This window comes from Otolemur garnettii, unplaced genomic scaffold (genome assembly GCF_000181295.1).
Source record: "Otolemur garnettii isolate 467f Iridium unplaced genomic scaffold, OtoGar3 scaffold00025, whole genome shotgun sequence".
In the NCBI taxonomy this organism is placed as follows: Eukaryota; Metazoa; Chordata; class Mammalia; order Primates; family Galagidae; genus Otolemur; species Otolemur garnettii.
Window position 1 is genome coordinate 1,945,133 of NW_003852420.1, and position 20,200 is coordinate 1,965,332.

At 34.5% G+C, this 20,200-nt stretch overlaps 1 protein-coding gene across 1 annotated transcript in view; it reads left to right on the forward strand.

Annotated features, from left to right (window-relative positions):
• Window positions 1-20,200, forward strand: part of ESF1 (ESF1 nucleolar pre-rRNA processing protein homolog) — a 70,187-nt gene that overhangs the window by 2,784 nt on the left and 47,203 nt on the right. The window contains exons 4-9 of the mRNA XM_023512254.1: window positions 1-95; window positions 2,901-3,001; window positions 4,259-4,411; window positions 5,895-6,009; window positions 7,780-7,924; window positions 14,356-14,517. The exon at window positions 1-95 is cut by the window's left edge and continues 19 nt beyond it. Coding sequence (XP_023368022.1) covers window positions 1-95; window positions 2,901-3,001; window positions 4,259-4,411; window positions 5,895-6,009; window positions 7,780-7,924; window positions 14,356-14,517 — 771 coding nt within the window. The remainder of the gene's footprint in view (window positions 96-2,900; window positions 3,002-4,258; window positions 4,412-5,894; window positions 6,010-7,779; window positions 7,925-14,355; window positions 14,518-20,200) is intronic.

A 20,200-nucleotide genomic window follows, 5' to 3' on the forward strand; every position in this document is an offset into this window, starting at 1 on the left:
TTTGTAACATGGATTGGGATAGATTAAAGGCAAAAGATTTGCTGGCTCTGTTCAATTCATTTAAACCTAAAGGAGGTGTTGTATTTTCTGTAAAGGTGAGAATTGATTTCATTTTGAAGCAAATATTTAAAGATTTTTTAAAATTTTATTCCTCATTACTATCATTAACCAATTAAGAAAAAATCTAATTACACTGGTAACAAAACCATATAAAGTCCTTGGGAATTACCTTACTAAACACCTATATGACCTAAATGAAGTTAACTGTAGCACTTGATAAATTTGAAACAAAATCTTGGGACACCATATTTTAAAACAGAATCCAGACTTTGCCTTATGATAGGCCTGGGTTCAAATGATGATTCTTCTAAGTTCTACGTGATCTTAAATGTTTTATTAATCTTTCACGTGTACAGGTTTTTGTCTTGTATATCAGCTGAACATCCCAAATCCTAAATGCTCCAGTGAGCGTTTCATTTGAGCCCTCAGGTCAGTACTCAAAAAGTTAAGGTTTTGGAGCATTTCAGATTTCAGATTTGGGACATTAGTCTATTTAAGTATTTAAAGATGTCTTTGATTTTCATTGAAAATCCCAGTTTATATAAAAGTTAAAGAGAAGGATACCAGTAATCCTCTAAAGGAATAAATAAGAATATTTAATAAATTTTTGAGAAATCATGCAATAATAAAAGGACTCAACCTACCCGTTAAGATATCTAAATATTTTATAATGCTTTGAAGGTAGACAAGTTGGATGAAATGGGACAAAGAGTTCATATGATACTTTGTATCAAAATAAGCTTTTCTTTTTTGAGACAGAGTCTCACTTTGTCACACTCGGTAGAGTGTGGTGGTGTCACAGTCCACAGCAACCTCAAATTCTTGGGCTTAAGCAATTCTCTTCCCTCAGCCTCCTAAGTACCTGAGACTACAGGCTCCTGCCACTATGCCTAGCTATATTTAGAGGAGGTCTCGCTCTGGTTCAGGCTGGTCTGGAACTATGAGCTCAGGCAGTCCACCTGCATCTGCCTCCCAGAGTGCTAGGATCATAGGTATGAGTCACTACACCCAGCCAAAATAAACTTATTGAGCTTGTAACAAATGGCCAGGTGCACTGGCTCACGCCTATAATCCTTGCACTCTGGGAAGCTGAAGTGGGAGAGTCCTTTGAGTTCAGGAGTTCAAGACCACTCTAAGCAAGAGTGACACTCTGTCTCTATTAAAATATAAAATTTAGCTGTATAGTTGTCACCTGTAATAGTTTCCAGCTACTTAGGAGACTGAGGCAGCAGGATGGCTTAAACCCAGGTATTTGAGGTTGCTGTGAACTGATATCACAGCACTCTAGTCTGGGCAACAGAACAAGCAAACAAATGGACAAAGTAAAGAACTTAGTTCAGATGCTCATTTCATAGCCCAGAATAAACTCCAGATAAAGCAAAGGGGGAAAAAACATAAAAATCAAACCACAGAAGCAAAAAGAATTGTATTCTGTTAAACCTTGTGTTTCAGGAGATGGGTAGTAAGAATTTTTAGACTTAGAAAAAAGGGAAAAAAGAATCAACAGATGTGACTACCTTTACAGTAAGTGCCAAAAAAAAGTATGCACACTTTTGAAAAGGAAAAAACTGTATTAAAGTTGCAATACTCAAGTCACATTTGCTTCTGCAATTATAAGAAGTGCTCAAATATGACTTGTATTTATCTTTTGTTATTGGTATATATTGAGTATTACAATTTTAATACAGTTTTTTCCTTTCTTAAAATGTGTATATATTTTGGGGGAACTGCCTGTTTAATTAAAACTTCTGTATCAAAGCTATTGTGTGTATATATAACTTAAATTAGTAAGAAAATCTTGGATCTTTTGGTTGATAAACTGCATTTTTCAGGCAATTCAAAAAGCACAAATTAGGTAACAAATATGTATTTAATTTAGCCTGGTAGCATCAAAACAGTGTTAATTAATACAGTTACATTTCTCAAGTCTCTAAGTAGCCAAGAATAAAACAATACCAACTCCTTGTGAGAATGAATCCTTTTTCTTAATGTGAAAACTATATCTAGTCAAATGTGATGCCTCACTCTTGTTAATCCTAGTAACTCAAGAGGCTGAGGCAAGATTATTTGAGGCCTGGAGTTTGAGACCAGCCTGGAGAACATAGCAAGATCCCTGTCTCTAAAAAAAAAAAAAAAATTAAAAATTTAACCAGACATGATGATGTATGCCTGCAGTCCCAGTAACTTGTGAAGCTAAGGCAGGAGGATCCTCTGAGACCAGGAGTTTGAGGCTGCAGTGAACTATGATTGCACCACAGTACCCCGGGCTGGGCAACATAGTGAAGCCTCATCTCTTAAAAATAAAAAAAAAGACTATACCCTGTATAAGATTGTTAGTGGTTCTGTTCTTCTCTGTTTCTTTAATAGAAAACATTAGATAAATGGTATGACTTAGAAATAAGTTTGTCATTGTAAAATTGATTTTCATTATTTGTGGTGTTTTATGTATTTAATTATTTTTATTATTTCATGTAAACTGTTTAACCAGTCATTTTTCATATATATTCACGTTTAGAGTTCTATGATCTTAGAATCTCGTTTTGCTTTTCCTAATTTTTCCTTTGGATCCCAGAACCATCTTGTCACAGGTGGTGTGTTGGAGGAGATACTCTTGTTTTTGTTCCCAAGCCCCACATCTGTTATTCTCCAGCCAAAATGACTTATTTTAAAGGAAATTCTTCAGGCTGCTTTAACTTCCTATATAGTGGGTTTGGAAGTAAGTGATCCCTATTGTTTTTGTTAAGAGCAGTTATGAGTTATAGAATTGCTGACCTTAGCAAATCAGGATATTTATTAAAAGGAATGTATAAATTACCATTGGTCTTATTTTTTGTGTTTAGATATATCCTTCGGAGTTTGGAAAGAAGAGAATGAAGGAAGAACAAATTCAAGGACCAGTAGAGTTATTAAGCATTCCTGAAGATGCCCCTGAAAAGGACTGGTATTGTGTCACTATAGAGCTTAAAACTAAAACTCATAAATTCATGTCATTAAATGGGAATTCTGGTCACCTTAGTAAGGACTAAAGTTTACACTTATACCAAGTATGGTTAAAATAGGTTGCAAAACAGATTAAAGTCTGTCAGAGTGACACCTTCTTCTAACATTTTGTGTGTGTGTTTATATTTTTATATTCATGAAAATTATTGCAAGTTTTTTTGGGTTTTTTTTTTTTTTTTTTTTTGGCAGAGTGTCACTATGTCACCTTTGGTGGAGTACTGTGGTGTCACAGCCACGGCAACCTCAAACTCCTGGGCTTAAGCAATTCTCTTGCCTTAGCCTCCCAAGTAGCTGGGACTACAAGTGCCCGCCACAACACTCGGCTGTTTTTTGTTGCAATTGTCATTGTTGTTTGGCGGGCCTGGGCCGGATTTGAACCCACCAGCTCTGATGTCTGTGGCTAGCGCCCTAGCCTCTGAGCCATAGGCACTCAGCCTATTATTGCAGTTTTTAAAAACATGTCACAGTTAAACTGATTTAGAGTTTTCTTAGCATCACTGCTCTGAATTGGTAAGTTTTGTTTTTTTTCTGAGATGTCACTCTCCATTTAAGTGGCATTGAAGCTCTCTTTACCTGCAAATCACATAATTTTTCTTATTTGAGAATTAAAAATAAAAGCATGACAAAACGTTCTTAATTGTAATACAGTATAGAAAATAAGATAATTTAGTTTTAAGCCACCAGGTGGAGCTATTTTTGCACATAATAAAAAGGTTATATTAGAGGCAGAAAAGAGCAGATAAGACCTTTAAAAAATATGTTAAAGTGAAATTAAACTTACAACCCTTTAGATTTGACAGCACATGAATCTGGAGCAAACGTTTTGCAAGGTTGGGAATTTCTTTGTAATCAGAACTAATGCTTTCCCAGCATATTTCATAATACAGTGATCCTCTCTAGTGGTTTTGAGAAGGCTATATGTAGTAGCAAAATAAACAAAATAACTATTCCAAGGAAAAAAAATTGTAGATAAACACATAGAATTCTCACACTTTCCTTTTCTGGATAGCAGAGTCTAATCCCAGTACCTGTACCTTGTCAGAATAATAAACTTAGTATTTAATGTTCATAAAGGCTAAGTCATGAAGGAAAGATAGTTTAAAGTGAAGGGCAGCTTATAATTTATTTTTCTTGAAACAACTAAAATTTATTTTGTGTTTCTGTGTAAGTAAGCTTCATGAGTTTTTCTCCCCTTTAGGACTTCTAGAGAGAAATTGAGAGATTATCAGTTCAAACGACTGAGGTACTATTATGCAGTAGTAGACTGTGATTCTCCTGAAACAGCCAGTAAAATTTATGAGGATTGTGATGGCCTGGAATTCGAAAGTAGTTGTTCTTTCCTAGATCTAAGGTAATCCAGCCTTATGTCTTACCAATTTAATCTTACAGTACAACATGATCATAAGAAGTGAAATATTTGAACTAGTAGTGCTCTGCTTTATATTCCAAAAGTATTTTTTGCTTTTGGATAAACTCTGTCCTATGGATCGTCACTCCTAAGAGAGAAAACTAACAAGAAGATCTAAAGTATTAGGTATGAATCATCCCCACGCCTCTGTCCTTTCAAACATGTTGGCTATGTTCTTAGGATGATATGTTATATGTAGTGATATTTCATTGTAGCTCTCTTTAGCACTAGGAACCAGATAAAGTAATTTTTAAAAATTTTAAAAAGCAGTAGGTGGGGACAGAGGAATTTGCTAACAAACTGGATATCTCTACTATATTCGACTCATAGTACCCAGTACAGTAGCCAGTAGTCACATATGGTTATTTTTATTTATTTAATGTTAAATAAAATTCAAAATTTGGTTGTACTAGACATATTTCAAGTAATTAATGGTCACATTTTAGGCAGCAGATACAGAACATTGCTCTCATCACAGAAAGTTTTATTGAACAATGCTGCTGTTAACTGCTGTTTCAGAGGATAAATGGTACTGCTGACATTGTTGTCATATGTGGGCATTACTTTCGCCTCGTGTTCAGTCAGGTTTTCCTGAATCAGAGCTACAAACCTTAGGTGGTTGTGAATATCAGCTCTAAGAAAACAGGAGGCTGAACTACTCTAACATTTTATTATTGGCCTAGTCTTTCTGAACGTAGTAAACTATTCTACTGTGACATGCTTTCTGCTTCAAAGATCTGTGGGTAATTAAGAAAGTTTTGACATACACAGAAATCAAGAAACACACAATCTGCAAGGACAGAAACAGATGCAGCCCTCCCAGCAACACTGATAAGCTGAGCAAGTTGAAACTTGAATGGATGAATCAGAAATGATGCTGTCTACTGTATTTCTTAGAAGTGAAATAATGGACCATAACACAGTCTATCTCAGAACTTTTATAGTGTTCTATGTATTCTGATAGTTAGAAAAATACAAAGAAAATTTTTTGAATTGTTAATTTGGTGTAAGATTTTAATATGCTTTAGTGTATAGCAGGAATAGGGTGATCTGAAGAAAATATTTTCCCTTTTCTGTTAACAATTTCAATAGAACATTCTTGTTTTGAATGTTTAAATGGTAGTTACCAAGCATTTGTTAGAATGTAAAACTTTTTGGATTTTATAAGTTCATATTAACTTGTTCTTTCCATGATCATTTTGTTCTTTGTTTCTTTTTTGGGACAATTTCCATGCAGTGTTAGGATAAGCTCTGATAGTGTCTAGAAAATAAGACCAGTGACTGTGGAAAGAATTTACATACCCTTTTTTATTTTGTCATATGTTACATCAGAAAAGAAAATTGAGTTTTCTGTAGAATCTAAACACTAGTTGCTTATCACTGTAGCACATGTTTAAATAAATTTATTTTTTTCTTTGTATATTAGATTTATACCAGATGATATTACTTTTGATGATGAACCTAAGGATGTAGCCTCAGAAGTGGATCTAACAGCATATAAACCAAAATATTTCACATCTGCTGCAATGGGAACATCAACGGTATCCCTTAACATTTAGAAATATATAGACTCTATTCCTTTAAAAAGAGATTTTGTGTGTTATTTACTTACACCATTTTTATAAATGGAAAAGTATTCAGAATTTAAATGGATAAGCACAAACAAATGATACACAGTATGTTTGCATTTTTATTTGCTACATCTATTTGAACTTATTTTCAGATTCCTTTTATGCCTATAAGCCAAAGAGAGTTACCTCCTAATGTTTCTTTTTCTCTCTTCTATCGTTCCCACACAAACTTATTTACTAGGTTTCTTAGTAAATAATATATCGTTTATAACTATCTTAGCAAATATCGCAAGTTAAAATTGTGAAAAATTAAAATGGGAGCACATTTTCCTGCAGATATGATCCAAAATCGTAACAATTGATGTTGAATAATTCAGGACTAATGGATGTCACAATAGTGCTTAACAACAAACAGCCAGAGTTTTTGTCTGTTGAAATAGTTTACTGAGTTGACAGCTTTCCCTTTCTCTTTTTCCCTATAAATCTCATTCTTGCAGGTATACTCTATAGTAGGCACACGGGCTTCTTTCTGCTTTTCCTATGTGACAGATCACTGGGCTCTTCTGAGGCGGGGTTGGTGGCAGAGAGAGTTGCTTTATCTGTCACCTGGCACACTGTGATGGGCACTATGTGGCATTGATCAATGATCAATTTACTGCATACAGTAAAACCCTACCAGTATATAAGTGACATCTAAAACATTCAGACACATACAAAGTTATGTTATTATCAGAATGATGACCAGGTCAGCCCAGCCAGGCAGCCAATTTGGAGTTCTTGGGTCCTAGCAGTATCATCAACCTAAGTTCCAGTTGCAGCAGCAGTTCAGAGGTTATCAGCTCAGACTTAGTTATCAGAATAGGGATAATTCTAAATCCATAACAAGTTGAAACTTCTAAAACAGTGGCAGTGATTTTTTTTTTTCTTTTTTGAAACAGAGTCTGAAGCTGTTGCCCTGGGTAGAGTATGATGGCATCATAGCTCACAGTAACCTCTAACTCTTAGGCTCAAGCAATCCTCTTGCCTCAGTTTTTTTATTTTTTAGTAGAGGCAAGGTCTTGCTTTTGCTCAGACTGGTCTCAAACTCATGAGCTCAAGCAGTCCACCCACCTAGGCCTCCCAGAGTGCTAGGATTATAGGCAAGAGCCACTACACCCAGCCAGTGACAGAGATTTTAAAGGTCTCTTGGTTAATTGGTATCTGTTTTGCTGGCCTTGTTTGGAGAGATTGGGTGGGGGGGGTGGGGGAGGAGCAAGAATGTGAGATCTACCCTTAGATGAAGATAAAACCTCTATGGGGAGCCTACGTGAGAATAGAGGCTATGTAGAGTAAAGGAACCAGTCACCAGAACAATCATGTTATGGGTGAATTCATGTGTCATGGGAGTTTAATGTGCTTCTGCCCTCCTGAAATCTTAGCTCTCCAGGTGCAAAATATGTTCTCTGATCCATAATAATGTCAACTTTTTCAGTACATTTTCTTATTTTTTTTACCATAATTAACCCGCATGCTGACTAGTAAATAGCAGAGAATTAGGAAAAGGAAGATTATAGAAATGATTCTCCTTTTACAAACAGGATATTATGTCATTCATAATGTTAATGATCTGTGTATTTATTTTAGTGTGTCCTAACATTTTTTACCTTACTGTTGCACATCAAAGGTAACAGTATAATCTTTGACAAGTTTAGGTTATTAAAAGATTTCCAATTTTTTGTGTGTTTTCTTTGTTGATGAAAGGTGGAGATCACTTGGGATGAGACTGATCATGAAAGAATTACAACATTCAATAGGAAGTTTAAAAAGGAAGAGCTTTTGGATATGGATTTTCAAGCCTACTTAGCTTCTTCTAGTGAAGATGAAGAGATAGAAGAGGAGTTACAAGGTACTTTTTAATCCTTCTGCCCTTAAAGGGGAGACTCAGAATCAAATGAATTCTCAAACTGTCTGCAAAGCATACTGAAGTGCATAGTGTCATACACATCTGTACGTAGCAACTGAATTTTTTAAAAGTTGCTTAGCCTGAATTTCTTTAACCATAATCATTTTGTTTAAAACCCTAATCTAACCAAAAAATAAAACCAAAAGCTTGGTCTTTTAGACTTGCCTTGATGCATGTACTTATACAGTCTCTTACTAAATTAGTAAAATGCTCTGGTAACACTTCCCCCTTTTCTTAATTAAGAGCTTCTTTATTATTTATTTATGTGTGTGTGTGTATATGTATGTATGTATTTTTGAGACAGAGCCTCACTCTTGTCACCCTGGGTAGAGTACCATAGCATCATAGCTTACATCAACCTCAGAGTCTTAGGCTCAAGCGATCCTCTTGCTTCAGCCTCCTGAGAAGCTGTAACTGTAGACACTCACCATAACACCCAGCTAGTTTAGGAGAGACAGGGTCTAACTTTTGCTCAGGCTGGTCTCACATTCCTGAGCTTGGGCCATCCATCTGCCTCGGCCTCCCAGAGTGCTGGGATTATGTGAGCCCCACACCCGGCCAGGAACTTCTTTTAGATCGATTAAATATTTCTCCTGAAAATATCTTTACCCTCCTGGGCAACTTAGGAATCTTTAAACAGTTTTCATGATATCCTTGTGTGTTGTAATCCTGACTAATTTTTTAAATCCTCCAGGATGTAATATTGCTGTTTTACATTACCCTCATTTAAATTTGCCCACTTTCCTCCAGTCTCTTTGCTCTTCATTTTTTCTAAATCTCGTACCTTGAGAATCCTTTTCTTTCTGCCTTAAGTATACTTTTGTGAATTTCCTTTAGTGTCTGTCAGTGTCAAACTTTCTTGAAGTTTGTCTGAAAATGTCTTTACTTGTAAAGTATATTTCCAATGGTGAAGAATTGTAGGTTGGTAGTCTCTCTTCCCTCACATTGATAAACATATCCTACTGGCTTCATTGTTATTCTTGAAAAGTCATGGTTGTTTTTGAAGGTTATCTAGATTTTTTTTCTTTGGCTGCTTTTCTTGTCTTTCTGTAATTTTACTACATTGTTTCTAAGAGTAGATTTCATTTTTGAGATTAGAGTTTGTTGTTGGGTTTCATGAATTTGTGGTGTGGTGTCTTTCATCAGTTTTAGAATATTGTCAGCCATTACAATTTCAGATGTTGTTTGACCTCAATTAAATATATATTAGATTTTTTCACTGTATCTTGCCTATCTCCTACTCTTATATTTTTTAACTATTGTCTCTTTGTACCGCATTATGAATATTTTCTTCTAACTTGTCTTTCAATTTCCTAATTGTCTTTCTGCATTCTGAGTATCTTCTTCTAACCTATTTTTCATTTCACTAATTGTTTTTTCAGCAGTATTGAATCTGCTGATAGACATATCTATTGAGTTCTTAATCTGATTATTATATTTTTCACTTCTAGAAGTTGTATTTGGCTGTTTTTCAAGTAAGCAGTATCACTTTTTATAAAATTTTCTACTCATTGCAGATAGTTTCAACATATTCTTTTATTTCTGTAAACACAATAAGCATGTTTCTGAATATTCTCTGAGAATTTTAGTGTTTCATTTATTTTCAGGTTGGTTTATTATTCTACAAGATAACTTCTCTCTCATTTTCTTATGTACATACCTTGTGATAAAAGTATCTTTGATCAGGGCAAACTTTATTTTGGTCATTCTAGGACTACATTACTCCAGGTTTTTAGGCTTCAAGTTCCCTGGCTTCTACCACTGATGCAAGTCTGTGTGACTGCTGGTTTCCTTCAGATTGATCATTGTTTTGGGATTATATCCCTCTAGGTCCCAGCTTAATGTCAGGGTTACTAGTTGAAATGCCCACCTTGTGTGATCTGGTCTAACTTTTGTCCTCTTTCCCCTGAAAGACTGGTAAAACTGCCATTGAGGGTTCTTGTTTTGTTTTTGGGTTTTTGAGATAGAGTCTCACTCTGTTGACTTAGGCTAAAGTGCTGTGGTATCCTAGCTTACAGAAACCTCAAACTCCTGTGCTCAAAGATCCTCTTGCCTCAGCTTCCCGAGTAGTAACCAGTACTACAGGTGCCTGCTACTATGCCCACCTAATTTTTCTATTTTTATAGTAAAGACAGGGTCTTGCTCCTGTTTAAGCTGGTCTTGAACTCTTGTGCTCAAGTGATCCTCTCTCCTAGAGTGCTAGAATTACAGGTGTGAGCCACGGTGCCAGGCCTGAGTTTTGTGCCTATTTCTTCTGTAGGTCATGAAGCAGGATATGATCTCAGGGCAAAACAGGTATTTAATACTAGGGTCATCCTTCTAATAGTCCCTTTCTCTTGATTTTGACATGGTCATTATTTAGTAACTTGCCAGTTCTTTGAAACTTTGCTTTATCTTTTTAACTTCTGTGAAACTTTAAATAAGATTTTTAAAATATTTCATCCAATTTGATATCCTCAGTGGTTGTTCTGAAGGGCCTAGATTGCCATTAATGGAAGCAGAAGTTCTCAGATGGTTTTTAATTTAAGGGTTTTTTTAATGATTGAAATGATGAGTAGTGTACAATTGAACTTGAACAACATGGGTTTGTACTGCCTGGGTCCGCTTATATACAGTTTCTTCCAAGTTTGCTACTGAGATAGGACCAACCCTTCCTCTTCCTGTTCTCAGCCTACTCAGTGTGAAAATGAAGACCTTTATGATGATCTGCATCCACATAATAAATATATTTTTCTCTTCATGTTTTTAATAATATTTCCTTTTCTCTAGCTTACTTTATTGTAGGAAAACAATATAATGTATAAAGTATGTGTTAATCAACTGTTTATATTATCAATAAAGCAACACTAGTTTATTAGTAGTTAGAAAGTTATGGAGAGTCAGAAATTTATATGAGATTTTCAGCCACACAAGCTTGGTCTTCCCTAACCCCCTCATTATTCAAGGGTGAGATGTACTTTTAGATTGTATGTGCTCTTTGCTTAAAATAATTCATTTTGTTAAAAAGGAAAAAAGTCTCCCAAACTGTTTTCCCCTATATTAGATCTGTCTCTGTTTGGAAATTTGATTGCTTTGTTGTAATCTCATGTCATTGTTTGGTTATTACTCTCTGCCTAATACCTTCACATCTTAACTATGAGTTAGACATTTTGTGCTAAAAGAAAACAAAGAACTATAAATGTTAAACATAGATAGATGTGAGTATTTTAATTTAGTAAGAATGAATATTCTTTATAGAAATAACATTTCTCATAGCTGACTTTTTGGTTTTCCTTTTGCATATGTGTTGTTTTTATAGCCTAAGTAGCAAATTAAATGAATTCTAAAATACTTCTTTGGTATTACCATAAGGCTATTACTTAAACCTTGACTTTCTTAAATCCTGTGATTGGTCTATCAGGGTTTTTTTAAGACTACTGAAGATAGTCCTTCATTTTTCTAAGCTTTTCATAAACTACTACTTTTGAACAGTGTTACATACATGGAATGGAAAATTACGTTTAATCATTCTAGTTTCTTTGTTCAGACATCTCATGGTAATAAAACCACATAATTGCTTAAGTATTTAATAGTTTTTGAAAATGTATGATTTGGAATGCTAGTTAGGTTGGGCATGAAAGTGTTCAGATTTCTTCAAAGCCTCCATGACTATTGCTTGTTAATTTTTTGGCATTCCAAAGAATTGGGTGACCATTTTATTTCTTAGTGTACACGGAACAGCCAAATCCTTTATTCAAATAGCCTCTAGTTCTTTCTCCCTCATAAATATGGGAAAAGATATATTTCTTTATCTACATTTCCTTTTTATTTTTATGCTTGTGTAAGTATTTAGAACTTTTCTGTAAATTCTAGATAGATTTTCTTCACTGTCAGCTCTAAAAGAAAGGAAAAATGATAACGTTCCGTGTACACTTGTGAAGATTAGATACAAGTTTTTCAAATAGGTGTTTTTGGTTTGAGAGAACGAAACTAAATTTTTAAATGGCAGTTTTGACATTAGGGCAACTAATATTGTGAATAAATAAACATTTGTCAATACATTCTTATTAAGATCTTAAGCTCTGCTTGGTTTCAAACTCTGACTTCACTTTATACAGGTTACATTTCCTAAAATCTGTGTCTTTCTCTTTATAGCTGTGAAATGGTGATCACAATAATACCAGGTTCGTGATTAAAAAGATGAGGATGATGTGTACAAACTGCTTAACATACTACCTTTTGTTGAAAATTTATATTTCTCAGAACTTCGATGATTCATAGCTTTTTGTCTGAAATATCCTGCCCATTAATTTTTTTTTTTTTTTGAGACAGAGCCTCTGTCGTCCTAGGTAGAGTACTGTGGCATCATCTTACCTCACAGCCACCTGAAACTCCTCAGAGTTCAAGCGATCCTCCTGCCTCAGGCTCCCAAGTAGTTGGGACTATAGGCACCTGTCATTACACCTAGCTAGTTTTTCTATTTTTAGTAGAGATGGGGACTTCCTCTTGCTCAGGCTGGTCTGCAACTCCAGAGCTCAAGCAATCCACCCTCCTCAGCCTCCCAGGGTGCTAGTATCATAGGCATGAGCCACCATATCCAGCTTCCATTAAGTTTTTTAAAGCATCTGTTTTTCTTCAGTATTTTAATTGATTACAAATTTGCTGTAATCTGTAATTTGGTACCTGTGATACATTGGTATGTTTGAATGCCTTAGAATTACTAAGTGTTTCTAGTTATTGTTTATACAAGAGCATAGCAGGGTGGCTTATTGTTAGAATTATTATTTTTCACTCTTCATTATACATGAGTATAGTGTTAAGGCTTTCACAAAGTATTAACCTTGAATGGAAAAAACCAGACATACATGAGTTGTTCCACATTTTAGAGCTTTAGAAACTGCAATTTTAGCACTGGAAAAAATCAATTTAAGGTAAGCCATCAGAGACTTTACCACTAAAATTTCAACCTGGAAGGAACAAGACTTGCTTTTAATTATGTTTTCAGAAGTAAGCTTTTAATAGAAAGAAATACACTGCCATTTGTTAATGTGTTCCTGATGTTTTATCCATTGAATTATGGGATACATGACAGAATTCCATCCAACATTATTGTAGCACAAACAGGAAAAAAATGAATTTCAGCTGTTTGAGTAAAAATGTAGAAGTGTGATAGGATGGAAAGAATGTCTAAACTTTTTTATTCATTTAGCAAAAGAAAAAATATAAAAATATTTACCTAGCTAATTTTTATATACAGTAGAACCTCCATAGTTGACCTAATTTTCATAGACCAGACATGTACCACATAAAAGTATTAGTACACTAGGCCTAGTTCCTTATGTTGACCAGTTTATTAAAGTCCCTTAAGTGGTCAACTTCAGAGATTCTACTGTGTATATTACCTTTATATATATATTACCTATACATACATATATATATATATATATATATATATAACCTTTACATATATATATATTATTAAGCACAAATGTTTAATAATGTCAGACAAGTTTGGTGATCAGTTAACCATAGATTAAAAAGAGAGAGATTCCATTATGCTACTTTTCCATTATGCTAAATTTTCCTTTACTTGGGACATTTAGTCAATTCATTAAGTATGTTTTGCATTAAAACCTAGGTTCCTAATTTATGTTCTTGATTCCTAGAATTACAGTGGAAATGAAGAGCATACAAACTTTTGTGTATTAGTTTCTTGGGGTATTTATTACCCTTTGTATTCTACTTATTTTTATAAAATTAAGAAATGGAAATGTGAGTATTTTTTCCACACAGTGAAATTAATTGAATTTACTTCTAATTTATTCATTTTTGTTCTTAGTATATTAATGAGATCCTTGGAGTAAACATTCTTATAGTCTACTGCAAAGGGCTCAATACTCTTAATTTGCATTATAAACAACTTCCTTTAGTCCTCTCTCTTTAACCGTCTTCTCTTTAGTCCAAATAGCTAAATCCATGTACCAAATTCATCCCAACAACCTTCAGCCTTTTTTTATTAAAGATGCTGTACTGGATGGTGGAGGTCATAAAGAGAGATAAAATGCCATCCTTGTTGTCTTGTATTTTGTAGGGAAGAGAAGTCCCAAGATGCTCTGTGATTATAGGATTATTTGAAAATACACATTTTAATAAGAAAGGAGGTTTCTCAAATGTACTGCTATGACAGTGCTAATTTATTTTGCACTGATTTTTATATATAAAACTAAGTCTTTCATTCAGTTCATTTAATATTCAGAAGTCTGATTTTAATATTCTGTTACTCTCGGTATGTTTAACAATATCTTTTAGAAAAGTGCTGGAGTGACCATGAAAATCTAGATATGAACTGTTTTTGTGTATTAAATGAAATTGGGTTTCTTTTTTTTTTTTGTTAGGTGCTGATAGAGTTGATACAGAAGAAGATGGAAAAACAGAGAAAAGTCAGAAGGATGACGAAGAACAGATTGCTAAATATAGGCAGCTCTTGCAGGTTATTCAAGAAAAAGAAAAGAAAAGAAAAGAAAATGATATGGAAATGGAAATTAAGTGGGTTCCAGGTAAGAATTAGAAACTATTTTCTCTTTTTCTTTATTTAAGGATGTTGAGTGCATCTTACAAGTTTAACTCCTCTTAGAAACATAAACTTAACAAAATTTTATTTTCCTGAGATGTTAGTTTACATATAATCTTAGAAGGTAAGGACCTTAACATAGTATTTGCAATACTGTTTAACTCACTTAGAGTCTAGATTTTTAGACTCTTACCAGCTTTTCTTGATTTGTTTCTTTGATATAGTAACTGTAAATTATTTCTGTTCATTTGTGAAAATAGACCTAGGTTTGATTCTATAATATTGGTCTCAGGATATAGAAACTTGAATTCTGGCACTATATGTTCTAAAGTTATTATACGTTGTTTCAAAATATATAATTTTTAGGTGACTTTTACTTCTATAACCTCTACCAGTCTTAATTCATGGGTTTCATTATTACAAAACATGTATTACATAGTTTTCCATCTCATTTTTGCTAGGAATAGTCAATATAGGATAGTAAAGTAGTATTATACTAGTACAATACTAATTACTACAGTGGCAAAGCTAAACAAAGATAAAATGGTGATATATAAGGATTATAGCATATAGTAGTCTTCCCTTATCCATGGTTTTGGTTTTCAGTTCTAGTTACCCATGGTCAACTGTGCTCCAAAAATAGGTGAGTACAGTTTGGTACAGTAAGATACTTTGAAAAAGAGACAGACTCTTCATATAAGTTATATATTGTATATTGTTATAATTGTTCTATTTTATTGTTTTTAATCTGTTACTAAGTTAAACTTTATTGCAGCTGTGTACATTTAGGAAAAAAATATATATAGGGCTGGACACTATCCATGTTTTCAGACATCCACTTGGGGGTCTTGGGATGTATCCCCTTTAGATAATGAGGGACTGCTCTACTCTTTTTTAAGTTTGCTGGGCAAATCAGCATGTACTTTTGCCACCAATACTATTACTGCTATTTGTATATACTATGTACTATGTATATACAAATATATATATATATATGTAAAGCCAGGTATATTTTTTGGTAAGGATTCAGTCCTTTTGCCCTAATTAATCTCAAGAAGAAAGAATACTAACCACTTATAGGAATATCATAGTGGGGTAGTGTAGTTTGATATCTGAGAATTGGTTGACTATTGTAGTAAATATATTAGGATGGATGTTTGTCTCCTGCATAATCCTGCAGTAATATAGTGCTATGTTATAACCCATTAGGCTTAAATACTTGGCTTTTGTAGTGGGAGTGGAAAAAAAAATGAAGTTGACTAGTATACCATATGGCCAATGATTAGAAGAACTTGATGTAGCCTGGACAGAAAAAGTTTAAAGAGTAATTTTAACTGTTGTTTAAGTACTTTTAGGACATGTAAATGAAGTCTTAGTGTCTTTTATTACTTCACAGGTTAGAACTATTGCCAGTGGATAAAAGTTGAAGAAAGGTAGATTTCAGTGTAGTACAAGAGAAATTCTCTTCATTATTAGAATTATTCAGCAAAAAAACATGAAGGCTTCTTTAAGGGTTTGAGTCCCTATGTCAGTAGGGACAAAAAGGCTACATAACCTTATTCCTTAGGAATGTTTGAGAAGAAATACTTTATTCGAGGCCCTTGCCTTTATGATTCTAAGAAATGTTGAATTCTCTGTTTTAAGTTAAATATGTTATAGTTTATGTCTAATCTTAGAATTAACTCATTGAATGAAGATACTTTTATATGAACATTTTTATTTTATTTTATTTTATTTTTTTATTTTTTTTTTTTTTGAGATGGAGCCTCAAGCTATCCCCCTGGGTAGAGTGCCATGGCATCATGCTCACAGCAACCTCCAACTCCTGGGCTCAAGCGAGTCTCCTGCCTCGGCCTCCCAAGTAGCTGGGACTATAGGCGCCCGCCACAACGCCTGGCCATTTTTTGGTTGCAGCCATCATTGTTGTTTGGCGGGCCCAGGCTGGGGATTCGAACCCGCCACCTTAGGTGTATGTGGCTGGTGCCTTAGCCGCTTGAGCCACAGGCGCCGAGCCTATATGAACATTTTTAAATTGAAGTATTTGGTTATCTGAGAAAGCAGAATTAAAATAAACTCGAGAAGATTTATAGCAAATATTTCAGAAATGTATAATACACATAGTTGTTATATGGCACAGATATATAGGTTACTATACTAAATGGACCCCATGCCTTTGTCTTTGTTAATATAGCTAAGTAGGGCAAATATTCAAAAGTGATCATTACATTTGTAACTGGAAAATTTAAACAGTATAGTATATTTTTATATATTCCTGACTTGATTTAGTAATATTTTGTTAGAGATGTTTGCACTCGCCAAGTGCAGTGGTTCATGCCTGTAATTAAGCACTCTGGGAGTCCAAGGTGGGAGGATTGCTTGAGGCCATGAGTTTGAGACCAGGGAGGGCAACATAGCAAGACTCCCTCTCCATGAAAAATTAGCCAGGTGTGCTGGTACATGCCTATAGTCGCAGGTGCTCTGAAGGCTAAGGGGGTGGATCACTTGAGCCTAGGAGTTGGAGGCTACACTGAGCTTTGATTGCTCCACTATACTCCAGCCTTGGTGACAGAACAATAACCTGTCTCAAAGAAAGGAAGAAAGATACTTGCACTATGTTAAAGAGGAATATTGGTCTATAGTTTTCATTCCTTACAATGGTTCCATACATGTGAGGACTAGTAGAGAATAACCAGGCCACAATGAGAAGCTGATGCTAACAGTCAGGCTCACGTAGTAGTTAGTTACCATGACTTCCTCACTCACACAGCAACTGTACATATGCTATAGATCAACCTGTGGTTCATTCACAGCTGTAAGACTACCAGTGTCAGAACCTCAAATGTTAAATCTCAGATGCCAAGTATTTAGGGTATTATAAATAATCTATAGCTTTTTCCATAAATTTGACTTATTTTCACAGGCTAGTTTCCCAGAAATAGATTGCTAGGAAAGAATACGAATACTTTTTTTTTTCTTGAAGTTATTGCCAGATTGCTTTCCAAAAGTGTTATACCAGCTTGTAATGCTTTCAACAATTATAAGGGTGTCAGTTTCATGGAATTAATTAACAGTAGGTATGTACTTCTTACTTTTTATTGAGAAAATTGATATTTCAACATTTAACGGTTGTAGACTCTAGTATTTTTGAAGGCCTCCAATGGGGTGTTGTTACCTATGAATCTTTGTTATGTATGTGCACATGTGAGTGTGTAAATGTAAAGTCTTTTACCTGGTATGCATGTTATACAAGATAATTGAACTAATCTTTATGAATCTCAGTTTATACATTTGGAAATTGAGACCAATAGTATCTTTCTTACTTACTTTGCGATATTTATAAAAGTACTTCATAAACTACAATATACTGTTCAACTCCTGTGTATTTTAGAGGGGTTGTGTCTTAAGAAATATGTGTTTTCAATAAGAATTTCCCTAAACCTCAAGACTTTTGTGATGTTATACCCCAGTAAACCACAGAGAGTCAGTGTGAGATTATACTATATCATTCATTGGTTTTTCTGTGGCTTAAATCTCTAAAATAGTAAGCTCATTAGTAAAATAAGTACTCTTTAATCATTAACGCTTATTGGGGTATAGTTTGGTTTGATTTTTAAAAAGAAACTCTGGTTTTGGTTATTTAAACATCCTATCTTTTTACATTGGTTTATACAATATAGTAACATAAGTTTATTTCCTTAAGGGTAATGTATTCAAGGAAGACAGGTAACAGGTTCACCCTAAGTGGATAAGGCGATGCATATAAATAGCATATTAGGCCTTCATCAAGGAATATGCTTCATAAAGGAATTTGAAATACACATATAAATGAAGTATAATCAGTTTTATCTAATACCTATCGAGCACCTTCTCTATGCCAGGAATTATTCTTGACTCTATATAAATAAAACATACAAATTCCTGACCTTATAGAGCTTATATTCTGGTAAGGAGGAGATAGATGACAAGTAAGAAAAATATTCGAGTAGAGTCAAAGGAGTAAGCCAGGCACTGGAAGACTATAAGCAGAGGAAATAGCAAAGTAGTAAGTAGCCTTGAAGCTGTAGTTTATCTGTTGTGTTAGAGCAGTTGTTCTCAACCTGTGGGTTGCAACCCACAGTAACTGTATTAAAGGGTCACGGCATTAGGAAGGTTGAGAACCACTGTGTTAGAGGAACAGTATGGAGAACAGTGAGACTGGAGTGGAGTGAATGGAGGAGAGAATTACAAACAAGGTCAGAGAAATAGCTTGGGGCCAAAGATGAAGAAGGTATTGTAGACCATTCTAAGGACATGAACGACCTCTGTGACTGAGATAAGAAGCCATTGGAAAATTTTGAGCTTAGGAGAGGTAAAATCTAACTTTCATGTTTAACAGGCAAACCCTTGCTGCTACAGATAAATAGGTTAAAATGGGGAGGCAAGGACAAAATTAGGAGGTCAGTCCAAAGACTAATCTGGAGATAAGATTGTGAGTGCAACAGATTTGCAAAGGACCATTGTTAGTTCTCTTTTTCACATGCAAAGTTTAAGAGACCTATTACATATCTAAATAGACATGCCAAGGAATCAGATATACAATTAAGAGTTTAGGAAAGGGGTCAGGGTTGGAGATAATAAATTCGGGGATCTTCATTAAATAGCTGTCTGAAGGTGAATAAGAACAAGAAAGTGCATATAGGTAGAAAAGAAAGGAGGTTCAAAAACTGATTGTCAGAGCACTCCTGCAATTAATTACAGGTAGAGGAAATAAGGAGAGACCATCCAGAGCAGCTGGGCAGAAGATACTAAAGAAGCAAGAGGAAATTCAGAATTATGGGATATGTACAGCCAAATGAACAGAGCCTTTCAGTGTGAATATGGGTCAATAAAATACTAAGGCCAAGAATGACCATTGGATTTAGCAATGTGGAGATCATTGGTAATATTTAATAGTTTTGGTGAGATGGTAGTGAGTGGATGTCTAGTATGTGTTCAAGAAAGAATGGGAAGAGAGAAATTAGAGATAGCAAGTGCAGGCACCTCCTTTTTATGAAATATTTCACTATGAGAAAGTTGCAAGCATCATCACACACACACACACACACAGGCAAATAACTTCAAAGCATTAACTTCCAAAAACAAAGACACTCTTCTGCTATAAACACCATTTAATATTGATACAGTAGTCGTCAAATTTCTTACTCATTTAAGTACTCTTTATAGTTCTTTCCTGATCCAGGATCTATTTAGTTTTAAAGTATCTACAACAGTTGATTAATAGAAACCCAAAATACTACATATGAATTTGTCTGATTATGTCCTTACAATTCATCTTGAAAGTTTTTGGCAAGAATTCTTAAATGATGTTATGTACTTCCCATGTCAGTTTACCCATTATTTGTGCTGTTAACTTTGCTCACTCAGTTAAGGTGGTGACTGACTGATTCCTCCATGTTAAAGCCACATTTTCTCCTTTGTACTTGGTAAGTAATTTTGAAGGGTAATAAACTTGTGTGAATTTCCTGTTCTCCAGCATTTTAACTGGCAGCTTTAGTATTCAGTGATGATCCTTGTTTTTAAATATAGTGTTGGTTGCAAAATGCTGATTTTTCAACTTCCATCATTCATTCTACACTTACTAGTTAACATTCTGATTAGTAGAGATCCTTTCCCACCTCTTTTTTTTTTTT